Below are 15,544 nucleotides of genomic sequence, written 5' to 3'. Positions count from 1 at the left end.
GAATAACTTAATTATTTAATTTGTTATTATATGGTTACAATTAATATGCATTACACGTTCTTTTTCAAGATTTAACTTCACAGTAAACTGTAAACAAAGCGTAGCAAGGAGACGTTTTCAAGTCTCTAACTTCATCGTGATTCAAGTTTCAGACCATCACTTGGAGCCCAGTCGGGATTCGATTTCGTGCACCAGTTATTAGTCTCCAGTCGGGACCCTAAGTTAGCACGAGAATCGAAGGGTCCTAATCTAATCCACCTGGCCGATTAAAGGTCGGGGGTCCAAGCGGGGGACGAGCGGGGTGGCGATACCGGGTCTTCTCGTGCGTCCTCTTATTGCTTCGGAGGACGAGGGGGGTCCGCGGACGGAGGAGGGGGCCCGCGCGCTTGGCGTTTATGTGTAATTAAACGTCTCGTTTGGGTGGGCCCGAACGCGAGACACTTCTAATTACCGTGGTCCGCTACGGTGTCGGCCTGTCGTTTCGCCTTTGCGAAGGGAATTTTAGCGTGACAATGGTGAAGTTATTGGCGAGCGATTTCTGAGCTGTCGGGCCCCGAATACGGGAGGGGCGTTCTTCAAGTCGATCTGCAAACATATAATCGTTTGTCAAGAGTTTGCAATAAGAGACATACCTAATTAGCTGTTTTCGTGCCCGATGCAAAACATTATAATTGCATCCTCCACAGTTTTCCAACGCTGTCCAATCCCTCATTCTGCGTATTGCCATTAATTTCTTATTATTTAAAAAAAAGTTTTGCTTTATTGGTTTGTACATATTATAACATAAATATAGCCCGTGATACTATTCTTTATTTGTGTATTGATTTCTTTCAATTAAAAAATCATGCTTTAATGTCATAATGCTGATTGAAGTTGTATTGGTGTCTGAAAGCTTTGTTTCGTACATATTGTACATAGGCACGTATTATTCTTACATTACATAATCGTAAATGTTTGTAGCAAACTTAAATACTGAGCTGACCATTAGAGACCCGTCGTCGTATCGCGAATGTGATTCTTTTCGGCGTCGAGACCGAGAACAACCCTTCCATCGAGGCGATTCCGTTCTTCGTGAGGCTCGCGGATTAGTAGGCGTGCACGTGCACGCCCGCGAGATCCTCTGATAAACGATCCGGCATCGCTGGCAAAGGATCTTCTTTCCGCGAAAACAAGGTCGACCCACGTTAGAGCGCGCGTGGGCGTGGTGAAATTTCTTTTTTTCCCCTCGTTTTTTATTTTTGCACGCGTATATCTGTTCCTGTCGACGTCCCGAAAGCTCGATGAAGTGCTGCCCACTCTTTCGTCAAGGCGGAAACAGAGATATAAATCTAGATCACCTGCTCGAGCAGCATATTTTTTCCCAAAAACCTTTCTACTTTTCAATCTAAATATTGAATTTATACTTTCTATAAATAAATAACAAACACGCACGTGCTACGAAGCTGCATTTTAGATTGTTATCGACAATGTAGCACCACTATTTCGGGAATAATAACGGGATAAAGATCGCGAAAAGAAGAACGCATGTACAGCGGGGGGATTAATTTTGATAGTTATTTATTTTCATAATGATGAGTGTGTTTTTTATAATCGATCTATAATATACATCGTAGCATTCGGTTTATACATAATTACAATTGTAAATCTCGCTCGCTCTTAATGCGTAATAGTAGTAGGGTTTCGTCGTGTGTGTCGCGGAAGAAGAGGGAACTTTGCTCGCTCTCTCGGGAGGCGGAAATGCAAAACGTAGGATCGAAGGCTCGTAGAAAAACGCGTTCCGCGTCTGTTTTTCGCGCGTACGTGTACGTTCCCGAAGAACATTTCGCGCGCGCGCGCCGCGACATCGATGCGCATCGCCAAATTATATTTATATATATATATATATCTATATATATATATTCATTTATTTATATTTATTTATTTATATATGTATAGATACGAAAATAAAGTATATATGTACAACCAAATCGTCTTGTGGGAGAGGTTCGCGCTCCCGTTTGAATTCCGAAATTGATTCCGGGTGATTCTTTCCTCAACGTGTAACGACGGGAGCGAACCTCCGGCACCATTGATTCGCCACGTAAAAACGACAACGCGATTTTACAAGTTCTAAGAGGAGGAAGTTACGCGCGGCAGTGCCCGCTACTGGCCGCTCGGATACAATGTATTGATGTATACACGTGTACGTGTGCGTATGTATTTTTGTGTATGACTTTGTTTCGTGTGTGTGTGTGTGTGTGTGTGTGTGTGTGTGTATGCGTTTTGTGTATGGGATTTCTAAGGGAACAATAAATAAAATCTATCTATTCTCATTTATCTAGCGCGAGACGCCGTCGCTTTGATTTGCTGGTCGATCCACTCGTCTATCAATACCGAACGCCCGACCGTCCCCATCCTTTCAGCCTTCGAGCTCTCGAGGGTGCTCCCTCTTCTTAAACTAAGATTGCATTTCCTTCTAGCTGCCGTTGTCGCGACATGACACACGTCGCCCTCCTTCCCTTCCCTTCGACAACGTGCTCTCTTTCTCTCTCTCACTCACTCTCACATTTACAAAACTAATCGTCGTTAACCGCATCGCGTCGGGCGCGCGTTGGTAAAACTTAGTCATGATATAGTTTACGCATTTACACCGAAAGGTACTAGGTCTGTTTATTATATACAGCGGTAGTAATTGGTTACTGGTTAAATAGTGGCGTTATTCGCTAACGTTACGTTATCACAACGATGATGAAATTAGCCCTTCGGGGACCGGGGACTCAGTCCCGCTCTTCTCTAACGCTTTCGTCCTCCGTTCTCGCCCCCTCCGAAGACCCTTCTCTTTCACCCCTGATTATGTTAAGTTAACCCCCGACGATCGGACAGACGAAACAACACGCGGCCATCGAGGGTTCGACGGTTCGCCATGCTCCATCGTCGGTTTCTCGGCGTCGCGCTCGTAGAAGAAATGATCGCACGCCACGCGAACGTGGAGATCTTCAAAGTCAGGCAGTTTAGTCGACCAGTCAAATCCTGAACTTTTATGCCAGCCAGTGCTTACAATGCGACTCTTCATAACAGTACGAAAAGAGATATATTGTGGATACGTTCGCGCGCTGCACCGTGCGTTCGCTCTATACCCGGCAAAAGGTTTTTGAATAAAAAAATATATATGTATATAATTATATATACTTATACACGTTTTTATATGAAAACACTTTTACCAGATGATTAAATCAAGAGAATCAGAAGTTCCATAAAATCTTTTTCCAAAAATTTTCAGATTCTGTGTTTTCATCCAGCAGACTTCACGAACAAAGGTTTCAATGCTATTGCACAACACAATTTTTGTTTTTGCAATTAAAAAATAATTTTAATATATTTTTACACAGTATACTCCCGAATCTCATACTAGTTTTTTTTAGTGAAGAAAAGTTATTTAAACATATAATTATGTTCCAGAGTGTATTATTATTCTTCCATGATTAAAAACATTAATTTTACAATTCAATAAAAATTCAATTCATATAAAAATACAGAAATAAGAACTTTTTTTATACACACAATTACAAAAAAAAATTTAAATAAATTAAATAAATAAGTCATGCGCAAAAGAGTGAATAAATAATAAATTGTTTCTCCTTTAAACATTACCAAGAATAAAATATTTAAGTATAGATTCTAATTTTTCAATTTTAAACTAAAATTATCTAATTTTACTCAAAGAGCGAAAATAAGTTTGTTTTTTGCGATGTGTTTCCGCGTATCATTACAAAAAAACATTCCAGTTCAAATAAAAATCTATAATAATCGTTTGTTCCTTTTGAAAAATTTAGTTCGTCAAACGTATGCGGTCTTTACTCTTGATTTAATAATTCAACATCATTATTACGAGTTTAAAGATTGATGCTAGTTCACATAATAGTTTGCATGTTAGTCCGATTAATCGAGCGAAATAAACCGGCAGCAATTCAGCGCGCGACTACTACCGTCGTTTCCGACAACGCACGAAATCGAGATTTCCAAATTGACTAGATTAGCCCAACAACTCGCGTGTTGCGTTCTGACGTATAAGTCTGAGAAATGGGAAGAACTGGCAGGCAGATATTACCGCATTGTAACTGGCTCGTTTACTCCATGGGCAGGCGTTGATCAACGAGACCGCTTCATGTCGGCCACGTTGATGGTTCGATCATTCCGCACGCACTCCGCTCGATATTGCACGTTTTTACGCACGTTCGAATGGAACGTTCGAATGGGACAACGAGCGTGCCCCGTTCGTGGGGAAGACCGCGTCTAGATCTGCCGATCCTAATCAAAAACGAGATCATCAGTGATATATCGGCCGATTCGAGTCGCCAAGTTAGGATTTTGGCATCACAGTAGAGGATAATAATCGTGTCTGCGGCCGCAGAACGAGATCGGTCACGAGCCGCTACTAGAGGACAAGATCGGCAGGTCACGGTGAGCCTGAGGGTCCCTGGAATGCGCGTCCCGTACGGCCCGGGAGCCGAAGACGCGCTCGCACCCGGGTACGGTGCACCTGGCCTCCTCCTTGCGATCGTCCGAGCCCGGCGAGGACACGGGCGAGCCTGAGACGGACGCGTGCCTGTTTCCCTGCTCCTGGGTCAGTCTCGTCAGGTGATTTAGATGTTGATGGGTGAAGCCGTTCAGGCCGGCTAAGTGAGACGCGAATGAGGACAGACCCGGGAACGTGGCGCCGAGATGCGGCGGCAGCAGAAGCGGGTGCGGCGGTGGTATCCGAGCTGCCAAGTCGACCGCGGATGGCAGTCCGGGTGCTAAGGGATATGCACCCAACGCGCCGATACTAGCATCCGCGTAGAGTCTTGCCAGGAACTCGTTGTGCAGCAGCGGATTCATCTGCGAGTCGTCGACGCGCGGTGACAGGCTCGGCGGCAGGCTGGAGGAAAGTGGTGGCGGGCTCGACGAGGTCGATAGCAGTTTCCGGTGCAGATTGAGATTCGCCGAGTGGCGATCGCGAGATCGTTTCGAGGGAAAGGCCGCGTTACAGCCGTCCACGCTGCAGCGATGCATCAGCTTGAGGTGGACGTTCTGATAATGGGTCTTTACGCCGAAGTGATTCTGAAAGACCTTGCCGCAGGCGGTGCAACGGCGCGGATTCTCACGGTCGAGCGGCACCTCCTGGGTACTGACAAAGCCGCCGTTCTCGTAGCGCGCGTACGTGATCAGGCTATTGTCCGTATCCATGGCCGCTGTGGAGGGTGAGGCGCTGGATGAACGAGAGCCACGTGAGGAGTTGTCCATGGTGATCTCCTGGTGGGTCGTGAGGCTGATAGGGCTGGTAGAGCCGCGGCCAGACCTCGAAGCCTCCCGCTGCGTCTCGGCGTACGGCATCGCGCATCGACCCTGCGACAAGGACTCGAGTTGACGCAAAGTGTTGGTCGAGGAGTCGTGGGAGAGGTCGTCGGCTGTCGTCGGACGGCTGTCGACCGAGCTCGGGGCACGGGGGGGATCATCGGGACGCTCACCTTCTTGATTGCGCAGCGCGTCGTCCACCTCCTCCTCCTCCTCCTCATCCTCCTCGACTTCCTCCATGGGCTCATCATCGTCGTCCTCCTCGTCCTCCCGGTGCACCTCGTTGCTCGTCGGCCTTCCGTCCTCCTGCGTCACCTCGGCGTGTTCCTTTTTCGCAATCGTCTCGTCTTTCACCCTCGTCGTCGTCTCGTCGCTTTCCGCGCTCAGTCGTCGATCTTTCAGTTCCGACAACGTCGCGTCAGGATCCTTCGTCGTCGTCGTCGTTGTTGTCGTCACCGTCGTCGCCCCGCTCGATGTCGTACTCGACGACGGCGCGTTGTCGCTCTTTGGTTCCGGGGTAATCTGCCGTTTCGGAGACTTAACCGAGCTCGCCCTCGAACTTAAGTCACGCGGCTCGTCCTGAGGTAGCTCTTCCACGTTGTCTTGAGAGGAGAGTGTGTCGCGTCGATTGCTAGCTGCCACCTCGCGCTCTCTGTTGCCGACGTCCGGAGAGCGCGAGTTCGATTCGCGATCGTGAAAGCCACCTTTTTGATTCTTTGGTGAGCCGGGAAGCATCTTCCGCTCCTCCGCCTCGAGCCTCGACATCGACATGTCCTCCGGTTGATTTTGAAAATCCGCTATTGGCGCGACGATGCCGTCCGACAGACACCGCCGTTGAATTCGCTGCTCCTCGTCGTTGGAAGAGTCGCCATCGGTGGACGAGGAGTGCACTTCCGCCGGCACGGCGCACCTCGTGGGATGCTGAGATTTCCTCTTGCGCACGCCCCGGCTGTGGAAGGAACTCGAGTTGAGCGAGTGCTGGTTCACGGAGAAGGGCTGTTGGTCGATCGTGCCCATCGAATCGTTGTCCTCGTTGCTGTCGGGATTACTGGCGATGTCTTCGTCGGCGATGTCGCCGAAGTAGAGCTTCGGCCGCTTCGCCAGACTGAAGTCGGCCGGCTGCTCGTCGTCGTCGGCACGCTGCAACCTCGATGGCAGATTGCTGGTCTCGTCTTCTGCGACTACGACAATACCGCCGTCGTCGTCGTCATCATCCTCTTCACCCTCTGGTATCATGGACGACGCCTGAGTGGACGGCGAGACCGCGCTAATGGACGCGCCGCCACCGGAATACGACCCTCGCGCCATTGTTGTGGTCGTGGTCGCCGCGACGCTCGACATCGGCACCGGCATCGTCGTCGAGGCCGTGGTCGTCGACAGACACGTGTTCGACATTCTTTGCTGCAGCGCATCGTCGTACGGTCTACCCTGACCAGCCTGCGACGACAAATCTAGATGCTTGAAGTCTAGCGCGCACAGCGACGCCGGTGAGCGGAGATCCGGCGGCGGTGTGAGCAACGGAAACGAGCCGAAGGGCAGGTGATTCAGTCCGGTAGCTGGTACCGGAAGTCCCACCTGCGGCGGCAGTACCAAGGCGTGCGCCATGGACGAGCGACCGTCGTGCGGCGAAATCTTGCGACGTAGATGCGGCGAGTGTAGCTTTGGATTCGGATTCGCGGAGTGTCGGTTGCGCGATCTGCGCGAACTGAACATCATGCTACAGCCCTTGACGGTGCATTGGTGCATCTCGCGCAAGTGCACCGCGCTGAAGTGGATCTTCAGGGCGCCCTTGTCGCAGAAGGTCTTCAGGCAGACGTTGCATTGCACGCGCTTCTTGCCGGTGGTGGGATTGATGAAGGGTGTGCCGAGGTTCGGCGGCATGTTCGCGGCGGCGCCCCATTGGCTGCCCGGTCGCTTGCCCGGAGAGTGCGGCTTCCTGCCAGGTATACCGGGCGGCCTGCCCAACGGCGTGGCCTGGAGCGATAACGGCGGTGGATGCCGTTGCTCGGAGGAAATCCCGTGCTTCAACATAGCGGAGTCTCGTCTGCTGAGGTTCAACGCGCTGTCGGAGTTCTCATCGTCGTCTTCGTCCTCCTCCGAGCCGAAATCGCTGCTCTTCTCGCCGCCGCTGTGCACGTCCCCGGGCACGGTAAGTCCGCCGCCGATGCTGCCGGGTGATTTGCCCATCGGCGGTGGCGGGAAGTGCGTTGGAAAGCTTGGTGGTAGCGCCCCGGAAGAAACTGCAATCGAGAGCGGATGACCGAAGGTCAATGCCGACGAGGAGACTGGCGCGACCGGCATGTGCGGCCTCTGTAGTTGCGACGCCGCGGACGAGTGATGAGGCGGACTATGGGGACTCTGTGGATTCCTCATGGACTTTCGATTTTGCAGGATCTGTTCCGCGGATGGGGGCGGCGGCGGTAACGGTGGGAACGCCGGCAGTCCGAGGGTGCCCAGCTTCCGGAAGTCGAACGGCTGCATGCTCTGCAGCCGATTCAATGGCGATACCGTTAGATGCGAGTCCAACGAGCGCGGGGGCGAGTTCGCTCTGCTGACACCGCCGCTGGGATTCCCCGTCGACGAGTAGTGTTTCTGCGCCGTTGGCGACATCGAGGGATGCGAGATCGACGACGACGACGGCGGCGGCGGCGGAGGTGGTAGCGGAGGTGGCAGCCGGGAACCCGGCGGTGGTAGGCCACAATGAAGCATATGCAACGGAGGTGGCAGATGTGCTAGTGGCATCGTCGGTGGCGAAGGTCGTCTGCTTGGTGACATAGCATCCGTACCCGGCGTTCCGGCGGCCAGCAGCAGCTGCTGCACGAAGGGACGCGTCTCGGCGAACCTGAGGAACTGCTGCAGGACCAGCGGTTCCTCCTCAGCCGAGCAGATACTCCATCGGTCCAGCACCGGGCCGTTCTGCGAGTCCTGCGAACAGAAGACGAGAAGGATTAAACTTAAGAAGGATTAGAACTCAAAAGAATCGTTCCGTCGACGCGACGAGATAATTGCAGCGACTTATTAATTGTGAAAAAATGTGTTAACAAAAATTACACTAATTTATATAAGTTCGCTTGTGAGAAAATTAATCAAAATCAATTAAAGTTATTAGTTATAAATTTTTAAAACTTCTGAGCAGAATTTGTAGTATAATAAGCGTTTTTCACTGGCAGATCTGGTGCGCATTCAGTGCACATTAAACCCGTCGTACACAAACCAACGTAAAGTGTATGTTTAATATAAACGGGTTAAATCATGAAATCCTCAATATTCTTTATTGCACTATTTGGTAAAATATGTACTATGTATTTTATCAGTCGAAATATTTGCATTTTACTTTAAATATTAGAGATTAAATCAGTGTACAACGGCTTTAATGTGCGCACTGAGTGCGCACCAGCTCTGCCAGCGAAAAACGCTATAAAAACGTGATAAAACAAAGGACAGAGAATTTTTCCGAGGCGGTTTCCTACGACATTCTTCGCAGCGTTCGTAAACCGACGGTATACTCAAGATTACACTGTTTAGCCTATGCGGGAAATTACGTAAATGCGCAAATCACGCGGTAAAGAACACGCGATATCGTCGATCAATTCGCACAATTGTCGACGGTGGACGGGGAACGTTTATCCTTATTCGACCGTAATTACACGCCGCGATAAAAAAAAAAACGCTTCCTATATTGTCAACCGTAGAAGGTCACGCGTCCCGTTCGCGTTCCGTTACTTTTGTGAAATGGAATGCGCAAAAAATGGCTGATAAATAAAAAGGTTTGATTGATGACGCTTAATGTAGCGGGTAATTAGTTCTGCTTCGCCTGTTAGCCAAGCGAGATTGCACTTAAACGCGTTAAGGATTTAACCTTGCATCCCGACGGATATGTATACACATACTCTCGATCTGTCTTATTCCTCTCTCGCGTACCCAACTATTAACGATCCACTTTTTGCGGATCGAGTTTTAGCGATTTGTCATTATGCTGCGCTGAAAGCCTCAGCGACATGAATAATCTGATCTCGCGGCAAATTCCAGTCAATCTCGGAATTAATTTTATGTTTCGCTGGAAACCGAGAGCCTTCGTACAAAAGTGATGCTCGTATGAAAATAGAGATTATATCGAAAATGATAATATTTGGTGTTGAGAAATGTGTGCAAAAATCTTTCTATGTGTAAGTGCCATTTTAATTCGCATATTCGTGCGATTTCTTTTGTTTCCGCTGGATAAACGTTACTGGAAAACCGGACGTTCCCCCTGTTTCTCCGTCGCGATTTCGCGATCGTGTTACTCGACAAAGGTCAAACTTTTCGTCTCGGCCTCTCTCGGTGAGATACGCATCCTGCCGAGAGGAACATTAAATCTAGCGATACGCTTTCGACGTTCCACACGGACGTCACGTATCGCGCTCGTGTGGAGTCACGGCTTCTTATAAATTCAGGGTGGCCGTGTATATAGAGCGCAAGTTTGTCTCTCGCTCTCTCTCTCTCTCTCTCTCTCTCTCTCTCTCTCTCTCTCTCTCTCTCTCTCTCTCTCTCTCTCTCTCTCTCTCTCTCTCTCTCTCGCTCGCTCGCTCTTTCTCGCCTCGCAGCTTGTATATTTACGCATTCCGACGGAGCTCGACGTAACGCAGGACGCCCAGCGCCGCGACGCTTTTCGCGCTCGCGTCCCGTTGTATATTTCTTCAAGCACGCGCACGCGCCGCCGTGTATATCGCACGCACACGACCGGGAACGAGAGACGACGCACTCGCCGGCGGCGGCGACGGCGGCGGCGGACACACCGCCGCGCGCCGTCTGACCGCCGGCCAACACTCCGGATTCGATCCGCGGGAACGACGTCGTTATTTTTCGCCCCGGGCCAACCGCAAAAATAAAGAATGTCGGCCGAATTGCCGGCGATCGCGCCGGCAGATATGATATAGGCACTGCCACGAAGAGAGTTTTTGTTCGGCCTGATAGAATCGATTCGGCGCTGTCATGGTATTCGACTGGTACCTCGGTCTCGCAAAGAGACTCGCTGTTTGTAAAACATTCTTCTTTTTTTTGTTAAGTAAACAGTATCTACAAACCGCATAAGAAACAATACAGTTTCGTATTATAGGTAGTCTAAAATTTTGATCGGTTTAATATATAAGAAAAGAAGACATGTGGGTCCGAATTGTAAAGTAATACTTGGAGTATAGTTCTATCGAAGAGCTACGTCAATAAATCAGAAGATATTTACGAAATATGCCAATGTATCAGACAGCAATCAATATGGCAAATAGTTTGTATTCTTCTAAATCGCGCGTTTGTGCAAACGAGAGAGATGTAAAAAAGAGCGGATCTTAATTTACGAGACACTCACGCATGGTCCATTGAGACGAGCAAAAATTAATTTTTCATAAAAATGTTAAACGACGCTCGCACGACAAACGGTGGACGGTATTGAAACAACGCACAGCAGAGGATAATTGAAAGCATATGGAAAGACAATGAATGACGCTCGTAACGTACCGCTACGTTGCAAAGTGTAATTTTCCGATTTTTATTCTCGCCGACGGTAATTTAAACCTCACGTGGCGACGACAGCTGCGACCGTCGCGTATGTCGCGTATTATTTTCTCTCAGGAGATCGCATAGATTATCTGCCTGATGAGGCGCGGAGTAATGTCACACAGTCACACCGTTTCTCCGCGTGTCCGCGAAGTGCGCGACACACTCTCTCTTCGTCTTCGTCTCTTTGTGCAATTTCAAGATTTTTTTACGCGCATTTGACGACCGCGAGAATTCGTCACGCCGTTTCTTTTCTGTGCGCGCGTTAATTCATCATCTCCCGTTGTCGATCACCCGGGCGACAAAATCATCCGGGCGCCGCAACGGTATCTCGTTCTATTGAAAGTTACGTAAATTGCTTGGCACGCGGTGCTAAGCGAACAATATGCAGGATTTTCTCTCTCCTGCGTATCTATCGTGATCGGGCGAGGTTTGAACTCGTCGAAATTACAATCGTCTCGATTTTTGCTTGAAAATTCGCGTCGCTCTTCGTATCATCATCACGAGATCTTGTAATAGAAAAAAAAGGAAACAGGAACGCGTGCTAGATTCCGACGAGAGTCTTTACGTCACGATTTTCTACTTTACGCATTCATCATCATCATTTCTAGCGGCCGTCGATGCTCGAGAGGTGATCTCTCGAAGACCGAGGATGCTTTTACCATAGATCCGCTATTTCACGAAGGATTCGACGCGTGTGTGCGTCGCCGTGTATACTGCCGTGGTCCGCGCCATACACACGTGCGTGACGTTCAGGGGTGGAGGCAGGAGAGAAGACTGGAAAAAAAAGGGTTCCGCGAAGCGCTTAAACGCGCCTCTCTCGTCCTTACGTGAAAGGACCCGGGACGGTCGTGTCTGAGAGAAACGCAACGACTACCGTATACCGTGGGACTCGAATTTTAATCCCGCACGCGAATGAGGCCCGCCGCTCCGACAACGCTCGACCTTCCCTCCCATCCCACATCCCGCGCAGACCTCTCCTTCTCGCCACCTCCTGCAAATTCCGCGGCGTGGAATTTCGCCGTTCCGTGTGCTCCCGCGTGTCCGATAGGACGCGAAATGAGTGTGGGGCGAGGTCGGTGTATCGTGGCGAAAAAGGAGGTCTCACGACGAGGAAAAGCCAAAGACGGAGAATCCTCATTATAGTACATCTTTCGAATATACACTTCAATCTTAATATAATTACAGTAATAATAATAATAATAGAATTAATAAGAATAATTTAATGTTCAAATTAGAAAAACTTCTCACGAATAGAATTTTATATTTAAAACCAGGAAAATCTCTTCCGACTCCTGCGCTCTGCTTTAATAAAAAACTTGAAATTTAAATTAAAAATTATTCTCTTTTATAGATTAAAAATTATCCGGTGTAAAAAAAAAACAGAATTCAAATCCTATTGTAAAGCTCCGTATCTGAAAAGTTTTATTTCGAACGATGTATCGTACAATTATTTTGTAAGAGAAGAACAATCCGTTTATTAACAAGATTAAAGAACTTTTATTAAAATATACATTCGGTTTCGAAATATCGACAATATTGAAAGACTCTCTTGTTTTACGGCGTGTATAAAATCACAGATTTTTAATCGAAACTTCGCGAGATAAATACGCGACGATTACACCGAGTGCGAAACGTATACGTTCGAAGCAGACCACCTGCGTTGTTTAGAAAAGGCTCAAGGTGCCTTTAATTAAATTCGGATAGGTGCACAGTTAATTTAAATCACAACGTGCATCTGAGAGTGCTTCGCGAGACGTGCACGAAAACGCGACGCGCGATCCTGGGAACTTTGGTGGCTGGTACCCGGGAATAAAGGAGGCGTTAAGAACAAGACGCGAACCATTACCGCGTTATTGCATAATAGATAATTACGAGAGCCGGAGAAGTAAGATAAACCTCGTTTTACTTGCTCGCTCATTACGTTTCCCTCAAACCTCGTGTCCCGCGCGTACGACTCGCGTAATTCTCGCGTCGTTCACGCAATTCCCCTGTATCTGTATATTGTTTACTCTGTATCATTAGTCGTCAATTGATAAGGAACATTGAAAAAAAAAAAGAAACGATCGACAAGTTGCACCAAGAAAATTATTTAAATGAGGGAATTCTTCTCACAAGCGCCAAGTAATTATTTATTAAAAAAATCAACCGCGCGATTTAAATTCTAGAAAAGTTTCAGTTTTTTGTTAAATTAAGAACAAACAATTTGCAATTTACGAGAATCATTAATTTGTTAGATATAACGACGCTGATTACAGCGGAGAGGCAGTACGTGGCGCATCGGCGCGGATCCAGATCGTTCCAGTTGGTGGCGCCATCTGACGGCGCGGTGACCGGCGCGGAGTACGACGTACGACGCAGTTTGGTTTTCACCGCGAAAGAAGCGGCGGCGGCGATCGGCGCGATGGCGAAGGAACTTCGCGGAGCGGAGGAGGAGGAAAAGGAGGAGACGGCGGCGGCGGCGGCGGCGGCAATGGCATCCGTGACTGGACACTGCATATGATTTCACGGTAAGTGGGCCCTGTCTTATTCGTGGGTAGAAATCGTAAAGATCTCGGCGCTGGATATCCGCCGCTAAATTGGATTGCAGCTACCTGCGTCTATCCTCCGTCCACCTCTCTATCTCCGTCCCTCTCGCTCCTCTTCCGCGTTTGTTGTCCCCCTTGACTCACGCTCCCTCGCGCGCTCTTTGTCGCGGGGCCGGCGCAACTGCGCCGTTTTATTTCGACTTTATACTCACGCGCGCGGGCGCGCGCACTCGTTAGCGACGCGACGATCGCGAGGAGAAAACCGTCGGCCGGCCGGCACGGTCGTAAAACGCAACCGCGACGCAACCGCCTCGGAGTTTCACCGCAGGCGCGACGAGGAAACCCGGGAAAATGGCGCCTTTCGCGGCTTCGTCCGACTCGCGACTCGGAGACGTTTTTTTTTCTCACTACAGACGTCGCAGACGGAGACGCGCGCTATTTAGCTTTAATAATATATTATAATATTTCTATTACATTTTAGCCTCCTTGATGTACAAAACTGTCAAAATATGCAGATTTGAAAAATTCCGCTTCGACAGCGACGCGTCAACTTGTACTCGCAAATCTCGTTGAAGTCTAAAGCTGATTCCTGGAATTGAAATTTCTCGATTAAACGCGACACTCGCGATTCCTCGTCTCCTCTGACACCGAACATTATTCTGGACAACGTTCAATCTTCAGCGTTTGGAAAAAGATATACGATAAGAGGACGAATTCTTTATATATACGCTAAGTTTGAAGCTGACAGAGGGAGTCCCGTGGATAGCGCTTGCATCACACGCTCCGCCAAGATGATAAATTGATAAATTTACAAGCGCGATCTCGAAACTACGTGCGATACGCAATGCGCGCGTTGATCCATTTTCTGCTTGCGTCATTTTTGTTCCGAGCCTCTCCGGCGTAACCACGCACAAGTCTCGCGGCAATACATCCGACATATACGTGACACTCCGTTAAACAGCCGCGGCGAATAATGTTCGCAGACATTAATCGTTAACGTATTGACAAAACTCGCGGGAAACGCGGGCGCGGTCGCGTTCAGCACGCCGAACGTGCATCGTGAATGCGTGACAAACCGAGGGCGAGAGCGAGAGAGATTGTATCCCGAAAAAGCGGAGAGAGAAAAGGAAAAAGAGAAAGAGCACAAAGTTATTTCGGCCGCGAGCGATTTGGCGGCCGGTCGAATTGCCATGTACGAGACCGAAGGATGAACAATGTGACTCTGATCGCTCGATCTTGTATACGTTTAACGCCGACATTATCGTCGGCTAATTCGCCCGAGGATCGCCTCGGGCGCCGGGCTCCGAAAACGCATCCACCCCTCGGAGGTGCATCCTGATGCGTCAAGGTGCCTTTTCATGCTGACGCTCGACGCTCATTTTCAGCGCCAAGACGGTCGCATAACCACAATTGACGCCGGCGTCAATTGAAATTCATGAAAAGGAAAACAGCGTCAAAATTTCGGCGTCTTCGCGCCGCTTTGGCTTTGACGTTTAAAGCTGAGAAAATCCAGCTTTCTTTGCTTGACGCTAGCGTCAGATCGAAATCACGTGATCCCGCGATACGCTGAAACGAGCGTCCCATGAATTCGCATCTTTAAGCGTGTGTGTGCGTGCGTGCGTGCGCGCGCGCGCGCGTTCGTCCGAGCCAAAGCGTCATGTGGAACGATTTACATTCGAGACACGTTTCCCGTCGTCCACGAGAACGCCGTTCTCGCGTCTTTCCCTGGGCCGGAGACATCGCGGCCAATCGTTGGCGATTAGCCGTATCGCCGCGGATCGCGAATGAGTAACGGCGCGCTCACCGTTAATACAAATAAACGTTAATGCGTTATTTGACGCTCCCGGAATTTTGATACTTCCCGCACACGCATACACGCACACGCATACGCGCGTTCGTTAAAGTCACATTATAGAATTCACGAGAAAGACGCGAGTATTGGGAGGAGAGAGCGTTTGGAGAGCGTTTTGGAAGTCGCTTCTGCGGCTCGCGCGCGGAACGAATACGAAGAAAAGATTTAGAGCTACAGAGGATAACGTTTGTGACTAAAAATGTATATCTATAAATTTCGCCCGTGCGGTTTATTTAAATTTTCGCGAAGAAGGACCCGATGTATATGTATATACGCCGTGACGTGTATCGCGAGTGTTGAAGCGGTTCAACAGAATCATCAT

General features: G+C 49.0%; 1 protein-coding gene across 2 annotated transcripts in view; it reads right to left on the bottom strand.

Moving 5' to 3' along the window:
- Positions 1-1,540: 1,540 nt before the first annotated feature.
- LOC143904975 (uncharacterized) overlaps positions 1,541-15,544 on the bottom strand; it is a 244,551-nt gene continuing 230,547 nt past the window's right edge. Inside the window, exons 5-6 of one of the 2 annotated variants that reach the window (XM_077420023.1) lie at positions 5,487-8,238; positions 5,047-5,364 (exon numbers count right to left, since the gene is read on the bottom strand). In XM_077420023.1, the coding sequence (XP_077276149.1) occupies positions 5,189-5,364; positions 5,487-8,238 (2,928 nt within the window). In that variant the 3' untranslated portion in view covers positions 5,047-5,188. Of the gene's footprint in view, positions 8,239-15,544 lie in introns of both variants that reach the window. The other variant, XM_077420022.1, reaches the window with a different exon arrangement.

This window comes from Temnothorax americanus, unplaced genomic scaffold, assembly GCF_048541705.1.
Source record: "Temnothorax americanus isolate GAGA-0224 unplaced genomic scaffold, ASM4854170v1 Scaffold6, whole genome shotgun sequence".
NCBI lineage: Eukaryota > Metazoa > Arthropoda > Insecta > Hymenoptera > Formicidae > Temnothorax > Temnothorax americanus.
This window is presented reverse-complemented; position numbering and strand designations above follow the sequence as displayed.